Source organism: Mesoplodon bidens (genome assembly GCF_964165515.1).
Source record: "Mesoplodon bidens genome assembly, chromosome: 4".
Taxonomy (NCBI): domain Eukaryota; kingdom Metazoa; phylum Chordata; class Mammalia; order Artiodactyla; family Ziphiidae; genus Mesoplodon; species Mesoplodon bidens.
Window position 1 is genome coordinate 76,944,701 of NC_138160.1, and position 10,976 is coordinate 76,955,676.

At 31.5% G+C, this 10,976-nt stretch overlaps 1 protein-coding gene across 7 annotated transcripts in view; it reads right to left on the reverse strand.

The window, feature by feature from the left end:
- Window positions 1–10,976, reverse strand: part of ARB2A (ARB2 cotranscriptional regulator A) — a 451,132-nt gene that overhangs the window by 268,288 nt on the left and 171,868 nt on the right. For all 7 annotated transcript variants that reach the window (XM_081233582.1, XM_081233583.1, XM_081233580.1 and 4 more), the window contains one exon: window positions 2,036–2,254. In XM_081233582.1, the coding sequence (XP_081089708.1) occupies window positions 2,036–2,254 (219 nt within the window). The remainder of the gene's footprint in view (window positions 1–2,035; window positions 2,255–10,976) is intronic.

The following is a 10,976-nucleotide window of genomic DNA, read 5'->3' on the forward strand; positions in this document are numbered from 1 at the left end:
CCGCCCCACGGCATGTGCCCCAGACTGGGGCACGAACCCGCGTCCCCTGCATCAGCAGGCGGACTCTCAACCACTGCACCACCAGGGAAGCCCTACATGAGTCTATTTTTGTCTCTTAGTGCTTTCAATGAAAACCTAGATGAGTGAAATGGGACAAGATAAAAAGAGGCAAAAAGACATGATAAGAAGTAAAAATAGCAGGAGTGTAGAAGAGATAAAACAAAGAACAAAAGACAAAGGGAAAGGTAGATCTTAATGAAGCAACATAAAAAGATTTTTTTCCCTTGGTATAAGAAAAAAATAGATGCAGAAATAAACAAAACAGACGTGAAAAAAGAATAAAGAAAATGCACACATACAAGAGAACAAAAGAGAAAAATTAAAGCAATAGTGACATGATAAAGAGAAAATAGAAAAGAAATAAAACTTAAAAGACAGATGTCAGAAATAGATGCTTAATCTGTACATATCATAGGCAAATAAAAGAAACTGTTTAAGAAGTAAAAAATTAATACGCAAAATCACTTTTTGTTTGCATTTCACATAGGAAACTGAATATTGCGAGTGATTTGTATATTTCAAAAACTTATACAATTCATTTTTGGAATCCAGATATAAGGGGGAATTTTTTTAAAATTCTATCTTAAGATGGTGGTTGACAGACTGGATCACATTAATTAGGAAGCTCAGGACAACCGAAAGAGAAGAAGGTGACATCAGGACCCTGATGAGTCATGGTGAAGAAAAGCAGTAATATAACTACATGAGCAAGCTACTTATGAATTCCAAATTTAATCATTGTTTTTGTTTTTCAAACAATATATTAAATAGTGAGATGCTTTTCAGAAATTTAAATATTGTAATCTGCCTAACTTTTGCTTGACTCATTGTATGACATGCTTTAGGTAGTCTTGATCTGGATATATTTTTTGGGGTCCTGAGAATTTATATGCTGCTTAACTGTCCTAACTTACTCAACAGACGGACCTATAATCAAATGTCTTGAATGTTTGGAGTACAACTCCCAAAAGTATAGCAATTATGCCATGAACTAGAAGTAAAATAAAGAAAGTAACTTAGAAAGCTACATATTTTGCCTCAAAGGTGGTATGAAATATTTTACTAATGAGTTTTAAAGTAAATGTAAAAATAGCTCAAGTTGAATAATTTGAAACTTTATTACTATCTCACAGTATAATTTATAAAATGTTAAAGTGTCTATATTTAAATGTTCTGAATTGCTCACTTTTGAAGAACATATCAATTTACTATTTTACTTACCCAATAGCATTTGGGACATACTGTACTATTAAATTATATTTCTAGCACCCATAATAAGGGCTTTGAAAATTCCATGAATCTGTCACATATATGTAATGCACAGTGGTGTATCAAGCAGAATGTGTCAAAGGGCAAATAAAATTGTTTGTGCCCCCTATAGAATTAGAACTCCTTGGGCAGCACTGCTATAACGATCCCATGCTGCTAGTATTACAAAGTGCAAAGGTTCACTGGATAAGAAAAGAGCAAAGGACAGAGTTCCCTCATTACACTATTCCTAAACTATTCTAGCTTAAATATTTATTAAGATATTAATTACTCTTCCTCCCTCCATCAGCCTTCAGAAGTTAAGCTGAGAAACTGTGGATGGATGGTTGCTCATAGGAAAACAATGCATTAAAACTATAACCACCCAAGACGAAGACTGATGTTTGTACAGTGCATTATTAATTGATTTTGAGACTTAAATAAAATATCACACTGAAATAAGAATGTTACTTTGAATAAAAAACAGAAAACATTTCAAATAACACCCTTGGGAAATAAATCTTTAAAAATTTAAAAATTAACACTTAAAAAAAAATAAACAAAATAATTAAAAAAATAAATTATAAATAAAGAAAAGGAATGTAAAATTGCTTAGAACAGGTCTGAACACATGGAAGATTTTTAATAAATGTTAGTTGCTGTTGTGGTTTAAAAAAAAAGGAAAATGAAATAATGAAGGAAAGTAATGATCTTGCTTATTACTTACTCTGATATACAACTGCATCATTTCTTTTTCCCTTTGGGGGTTACGATACTTCTCATAGAAATCACGTCGCTTCTTTGTTTCTTTAGAGACTTTATCTTTTCTTTCCCGTTTTTCTGCTGGTTCATCTGAACTATCAGAAGATGACTGTACATGTATCTTCGGCTTTTCTACTTCGATATAGTTTTCATTGGGATTCAGTACTATTACTCCATATCCTTCCTGTTTTGAAAGCAAAAAAGGCAGCATAATTTAATATTAGAAATCATTACAATTCATAAAAACGTTCTTAAAATCTCAGTGATTTAATATAGTTACATATTCACTAAAATATTCCTTTATAATAGATTATAGTTTTAATTTCTCCAACAGAAATTGATTTAAAATTATTTGCCTGTATTGTGTGTAGAAATAAGCATAGACTGTCTATAAGATCAAAAAGATAATTGTAACACATTAAAATAATAAAGCTTAAATTAAAAAAGTACTAGATCTCCCAGAACCCCCAAAATGATTCAAATAAATTATCAAATTATACACTTTCAAACCACATTAATATTTATAATACATATTTTGAGAAAATAACCTCTTTGAAATTGAAGTTTACAATTCCAACCACATTTTGCTGGATTTCTGTTCCTTTACAATTGCACTATAATGAGTATTTTTTATTTGTTTGAACTTAAAAAAATAAGCAATTAACAAGGAGTAAACAGCCTACAGATTTACATGTCTTTATTATCAGGAACACAGAATGTCTACCTGTGCATACTGGATTTTTTTCACCTCTCTTCTTTCAGGAAGGCACGCAAATCACAAAACAAAATAATGTCTTACTATAATGTATGGAACAAAGTTTTTAATCCTGAAATTTCTTTTATTTTTCAGCTACCATAAAATGTTCTCTTTATTAAGAACTAGTACCAGGAAACAAGTTCCAGAATTTAAAATACAGCTTATTGAGCTATTAAACTTTTTTTTAAGTTTTAAAAACATGTTTTCCTGTCTGACTTAATTCTAGCAAGGCAAACCTTTCTATAGTTATAATTAAGGAAACTTTTGGCATTTATATTGTAACTGATGGAATAATCTAACCATGAGAAAATAGAGGATAAACAATTACCACTAACAAGCCACACAAAATTTTGAAGCTATTTATATCTTGTCTTTTCTATTCAATTCTGTACTGTGGGTGACCCTATTTTGTCTGGTAAAATCTTGTAAGGTCATACTTAAAACATGTGTTATATTATGTTTAAAAAATAAGAGCTCTTAAAAATAAAGCTTAAAAAATTCTCATCCTTACTAAAAAAAAAAAAAAAAAGTACATACTTTTCCAAAAACTGTAACTGTAGAATCTTCTACATCAGGTTTAAATGTAATTGTTTTTTGCCAAACCAAACATATGATAATTAAAAAAAAAAACCTGAGAGCAGTAATACAAGCCAATATTAGCATAGACTCAATTGTCCTTATTTTTAAATATGCTACATTGCTACACATTGTTGGCTTTTTTAATAGTTGATTTCACAAACTACATACAAACTTCGTTGGGACTGTTTCAGTTTCCCCCCTAATCAGTTGATATTATTGTCTAAAACCATGATATAGTTTGGAGATTTTCAAGATCACTGAAGTTTTGATTTTAGTGATAGGGCTGTTAATTAAGATATAGTTGTCTTACACATATGAAAACTATATAATAATATATACCAAACTGATAAACAAAATACCACATATTCCTCAATATGTGTTTAAATAAAACCTTTCATACCTTGTTCATGAAAGGCTTATAAAGCACTTTACAAATTTTTTAATTTAAATGTTCGTTAACAAAACACAAGACAAGATGGTTTTTTTTAAGTTTCTTAGCTGGTAAGTCAAAGTTTTACCAACAAAAGATATTTTATTTGGTTCTGCTTTATTCTAATCTGTATAGCTATTCAAAAGTCTTGTAATTCATTGTGATCACTGTCAGGTAGACATATTGTCACTCGGTGATTTTCTACAGTTGGACACACTTGACTAGTTATTAAAATCACATTTGAAGGAAGTTCCTACCCCTCTTCCTTGTGCCTCTTACAACTTTTCACGCCCTTCTCAAATTTCAGCTATAACTTCCCCTCCCACCAAAAGTAAGTTAAAGAACACTGTTGCACTCTGCTAAACAGGCTGAAATAGAGGCATTCAGTACACTGCCTCTGGTGTAAGGAACATAGTCAAAAAAGGTCACCATAGGCCAAAAAGAAAATTGCCTCCTTACTAGATTCTGTACCATGAGTAAGTGGTCTCCTGTCATGTTTCTTCCCTGCCTTCTCTGAGTGAACTGAACTCTACACACACACACACACACACACACAGCCTTTCATACTTACAAGAGTTAGGGTTAGCAAGACCAAAACAGAATCTTAGAATTCTTAGAGATGAAAATAGTGATATATTACATTTTAATGATAATATGAAAAATTTCAAATGCAAGGTAACAAAGTGGGACTTTAATAAATTGATAGAACATGAACATCATCTTTGCACAATGAATAAACTCCAAATAAAGGTAAATTCTTTAGACAAAATTTATAGTCACCAAAAATGAGAAAACTATCACCCTAGTTTATAATTTAATCACTAGAAATAATATTTGCATAATGCCAGATTTATTTGAGCAGAAGTTTTTACTTCAATTTTTGCAAATCATAGATTGAGACATTATTGTGCCTACTTGATTTTAAATGAACTATGAAATTTGACATGTCCCATCTAAATAAGTATAAAAACCAGAAACACATAAATCATCAAAGTAGTAGTATTTGTCTAAGTTATCGATTATGTAACTGAAAATTACATGACTCATTTCTCCAATTTTATAAAGACACAATGTCAATTTTTCACCAAGGCATCAACAGATGAAAAATGATTCTATTTTTAAATCATGACTACATAAATCAATTAAAGAAGTTTTATCATATAAATTTCAACAATGAATGCTTCTCTTTAAACATTTGATTTATTCAGAAAATATTTTATCATTTAGATATTTCATCTGCAAATTTAATTAATGGAATAACAATCAAAAAATATTCAGGAACATTTTCTGTGGAAATGAGAGCTAATTTTAATAAATGTCTCTGTTTCAAATTCAATTACTATTCTGTAAAAAACTCACATTTTTCAAATAAAATTTTCCTGATAATTAATGCAATATTCACAGAGACCATTCATAACCATTTTATGAGTAGGAGAAAGCTGGAGCAACAAAATAAAGTTAACTATCCCACCTAAAAATATGTAGTAAAACTTCATCTTTTCCTCTTTTTCTCTGCCACATGTGAACATTGTCCAAAAAATCCTTTTACGTAATAAAGCTACAAAGAGTTTTTCCATGTTAACATTAATATATGTAAACTAAGGAGTCAAAGTAAATAGTCAGAGTAAACAAAGCAGACCACAAACCAGTAGTTAAATTTAACTGTTTTAAATAGAATGATATCAATTTATATCTTAAAAAAAGAGAATAAACACCATTTTAAAAATCAATTCTTTTATCCCAAGTAACTCAATCAGTACAAACAGAAATAAGTAAGAAGAGATCCTAGTTTAACCTTTAACAAATGTACCCATAAAGTTTTACAAAACTACTCTATAAAACTGGGCATCAAATATAATATCATAAAAGAACTGTGCACTGCCACTCCAAAGGAGATCTCCACAATTAATGCTTAGAACATTAAACATTTTATATTGAAGTATTTTTAATTTAATTATTCCTTAAGCATGCTAAATTTCTCCTAAGATGAAAATTTAGGTCATTTCAAATGTACATGGAAAGTTCTGTTATCTTTACCAAGATAAAGTGATCAAACTGATTATCTAACATTCTACAACTAAATAAATAAAACTTCTGGCATCTTTTGTAATGATTCACCCAAATCAATTCCAATATCCAACATTTCAAGAGACAAAGCATACATAAAGTTGTTAATTAACTCTTATGTTTGATTGCACAGTCTAATAGAAGATCAAGGTGATCAAGACGACAGATATTGGTAAAAGTAAGCTTTAGCTCTTTAATTTACCTCATCCTATTTTCTACCCTTTTGTAGCTATAACTATAGTTTCATTATTAAACCTGTGTTTATAAGGTATAAACCATGGGATCTTAATCAGAAACTCCCCAAATTTTATTTCTTGACATAGCATTTTATTCATCACAGTGCTTGCTGTGATTTAAACAGAATACACAGGCCTCTGGGTCTCCTTTACTTTGAAGTCTATAGATGCACTTACTAATAAATAATAGTTCATTTATCATTCAATCAACAAATGATGGCTTAGGTCAGAGGTCTAGAACAGACAGGTGATGCCAAACACAAAGAACCAAAGAGGAAATCTTGCTTAAGAAATTAAATCAGTACAGAAATGTACTTATGGAGAAGATTCTACAAATAGATAAAATTATAAAATGCCTGGCCAGAAACAGAATGTACTTTTGACCCCAGTGAAACCTTGCCAAAACTGAAGATTTATCCAAGTTAATTTGCCTGTTAATTACCAATTATAAGGAAATCGGAAAATGGGAGCAAATTCTACATCTTTTCAAATCTCTTGTGGTTGGCTACATAAAAAATCAGCTGAAAGTACTCAGCTCTACATATTAACCTGCCAATACTGCAAAGCCACATGTGACCAAAGAGGTCAGGGGCCAGAGTAGAATCCTTTGACCTACGGAACTATCTGTTTTGGTCTTCAGGCAAGGCTCCGTAAGGGATCATTTTACAAGGATTTATCAATCCTATTTTTCACGTTCAGCATTCTATCTGCTTGGTTTGAAAGAAGATAGGTGCTCATCCTCAAGGGAAATGAAACCCAAAGTGTCTTATCTATAAACTACATCAACCCATGGTTGAAATGGACAAACCACTGTCCATTCATCTTTTCTGAAAGATGTATGTTGTGTTTCTTCTCATCTTTTTCTCAAGAAGGGTATGTATATGTCACTGTTGCAACATCCTAGGTGCAAGAGTGAGATGAGGTCATGACAACCAATCAGAAGTCACTAGTGAAGCGTTAAAGTAAACATAGCTGTTGGAGCTGCAGCTCTGCTTGAAAAATGCCCCCTCCATTATTTCAGCAATTTTCTCAAGACGTGACCTGGGACTGAAACGCCTGAAATGTCACTTGATTCTGTTTTGTGCTTCTTCCCAATTGCATTTAGGTAACAGCACCCTGCTAATATTTTGTAAAATGTTTGTCATGACCATGCTTTGACTTGTAGCTCCCTAAATTCTAATGTTGTGTTCCATGGTATAAAAATACCATAATGTGAACCAACATAGATTATCCCAGTAAGTTTCCAACTTCAAATAGCTCATCAAGTTAGTCAGTAAAAGAAAACATGCCACAAAAAGTTTTCGGAGGACCACCTGTTGTCTATTATTTTTACATAGCACTTACTCATAAATCATAACACAGGGTAATTAATCAACCTGTCAAAGAGAAGGTCAAAGGTTATATGGTAGAGTCAGAAGGTCATGCATGGGCTGATAGAGGTCAGGGTCACACTGCATTCCTCATTATCAAGTTGGGATGAGAGACGGCCCAAGCAAACAAAAGTGAAAGCAGATGGAGAAGAGAGTGGATAAAAAAAAAAAAGAAAAGAAAATTTCACAAACAAAAAGAAAAGTGAAAGAAGACTGTCTGCTGCTTTCAAGTAGAGAATAGAAGAGAAAAGAAATACACCGAAATGTGCTCAAAGAAGCTCAAGAACATAAAGAAACTACAGTTTTATTAATTAAATAAGTTGAATATAACTTTTCTCGGTCATTGTATTAGTGCATACTAAGGAATATTAGAAAATATATGTTTGTCATCTCTATATCTTCCCTAGCTAGTGTACCGGGATAAATTAAGGTAAACGCAAAGAGTTCCAAGGATAAAGTACAATTACAAAAAAAAACTTATTATAAGAGGGGTTTTTTCCCTTTAATATTGTTTCAGCATTATAACACAGATGCAAATAGTTTTAAGCCATAGGATAGATAATTTTTGAGTATGCTACAAAGATATCCACAAACACAAATGCATCATAAAAGTCCTTTTGAATAACAAAACAGTTATAAAATATTCTATTATAACGCTGGCCTGAATTAGATGCAGAATACTGTGCAAAATTAGCTGTCACCCTTTGCTCAAAATCTTTGTTAATCTCATTTTGAATGTTTGCAGCTTTATCAACACATGCATCAATGTCAGCTCCTTGGTTACTGAACCGCTGTAGCTGGAAGAAGATATAATTAAAATGTTTTGGCACAGAAAAGGTGAAATTGTATCTTCCCTTGTTCCCTTAGGAGTCTGTAAAACATGAAGGATATATTGACAAACACACACCCTTGTCTCCGGTTCTGACATCAGGTCAACCAAGTGCTATTTATTTTAAAACATTCACTTTGCACTTACTCACATTATCACCTGCTCTGTTTCTAACTTTTCCTAGGCTTTAGAACGTTATGTTGCTTAAATATCACAAATTTCTTTTCTAATCATCAATATCTTATTTATCAAAGCATTCCGTAAATGTACAATAGCATTCTAAAAACATTTACCATTCATTATAAATGGCAGAAATATGATTTAATACTACAGCATTATGAAATATTTTATATTCTTTGCTTCTCATTCTCATAAAAAGACACAAACATACACCCACATATTTATACATTAAACTAAAAGAAGTAACAAGTTACAACTGTTGCCCAGTCAGTGACAGATCAAAATGCCTAAGTGGATACAGGGAACCCTACGGACACACCTCCTTTATTACATGTTCCCAAGCCGACTTGAAAGGACAAATTTATCTTATGAAATGTATGTTCTGCATGCTAGCTATGCCTTTATGGTTTAAAGTCTTAAATGTTCTCTTAACTTATTAGCATTATAAAATTGTGTAAATACTGTAGCTATAGATGGTAGGCACATGGTCTTTCAAAATATCACTCTTACCCAATCATATACAGTACAAACATATTGTTTTTAAGTTACTCTTAAAACCTGCTTACGAACTGTGGTACATAAATCATTTTATCTTAAAATATGTCACCTTTCTCTTCTATTCCCTCAATTAAAATAGCATGTCTAAAATATTTTTGTTGTTTTTTCAAGAATATATCAGTGCTTTGCTTGTGTTTCCGAAGTCCACTTGCAAGCATGAGGACATAATGAAAGATTCCAAGTATTCACTGAGTCAATCATTCTTTAAACACTGATTTTATACAACAAGTATTTAATAAGCAGCTACTATCTACCAAGCACTATGCTAGGTATAGTGCTATACTTATGGCCACCTTTCATTTTAAGATATTTCCACTCAGTAGAAAATTCCAAATCATAATTAAGTACAAATTCCTAAAATGCCTACATGAAGCCATGTTATTCTTCAATAGGAAGAGGAATATGAAAAGAAAAAAAAAGAAAAAAGCATTATAAAATATTTCTAAAACCAATATAGCTAGACTTTCAAGGATGAGTAATCATAAATAGTCAGCTGTGTTTGTGGTTTGTGTTACAAGTATTATTTAAACTTACTCCATCACAAGGAAAGTGTACCTCTTAGGAATGTGTGTGTGTGTGTGTGTGTGTGTTTGTGTGTACATGCACACTGTATATACATCCAGATATTTTAACAAGTAAAACCATTTCATAATCTAAGGGAAAATCTTTTAAACACATCTACCTCCTAACAAACAGGTGCAACTGAGTACAGCTATGAATTCCCCTTCCCACAGTGACCTATGTCAGAAGATCTTCTCATACTTCTTCTGCTAAATAATTTAATTACTTATGAGTTATGGTTTCTTTGTAACCTTTTAAATGACTAACTCATTAAAATGCAAAAATATGCAAAACATGATGTCACCAGGTCAAACAGCTGTGTTGGTAAAATTATGGCTGTGAATGTCCCCAAGAACATGAAAATATTAATAATTTATATTGCTCATTAGATGGCAAAAACTCTTTAAACAGATTTAGAGACAGATTAATTTTGTAATCACAAAATGCTACTCTACCTCATGGTAACAAATCTTTCTACCATCTGTGACCCTTTGGTATATATAAAACATATAAAAATTCAAAATGGCTTAAAGTTTTTGCATTATAATATGTATATTCAGGAAAAAATGTCATAAGAACCTGAAATATGGAGGTAAAGGACTTTGTTTTGGGGAAAAACCCCGCAATTACTTGCCAACATTAATCACAACTTAATTTTCCTTCAAAGAGACAGGACACAATAATAGCAAATAAGTTATAGTATGAGACAGTCAACAAGTCATACCCCTGCAAACCAACAGGATGTGATAACTGCCTTACTCTGCGTAAAAATAAATGTCACATTATGACTTCAAACCTTGGGGAGAAACTTCTCATAGAATGACAAGAAGTGATGAAATTAGGTAAACAAAATACTATCATTTTCAAAGTTTCAAACGTCTCATGCTGGGTTTCAGAGTATCAGGATGGTGCTGAAAGCAGAGGGTAGGAAAAAGATCTCCCCAACTATCAGTTGTTTTTAGACACAAAATGTTTTTAGTTTAAAAACATATGCCTTAATTGTCAAATCTGTGCTTTTTAGTCAGGAAACTAGCTTCCTAACAATCATGTTTTTCTGTCTCTTAAGAAGTTTAAGCATCAAATTCATTATTTACTACTGTAAATTATAGAAATGTATTCATCTAGTATCAGCCAGCAGCAACAGAATTACTTTCATGTGTACTTAATAATGTTATTTACATTAATAATCTATCATGGGCAAAAATTAATGAATACAGTACTGACATGGTCTTTTAAAAACACAATGATTAGGTAATCCTCATTTTAAAATTCCATTTTTTAATTCCTTCTTAAAAACATTTGAAGTAGAAAAAAAGCAGTATGTCCATCTGAGTTCTGA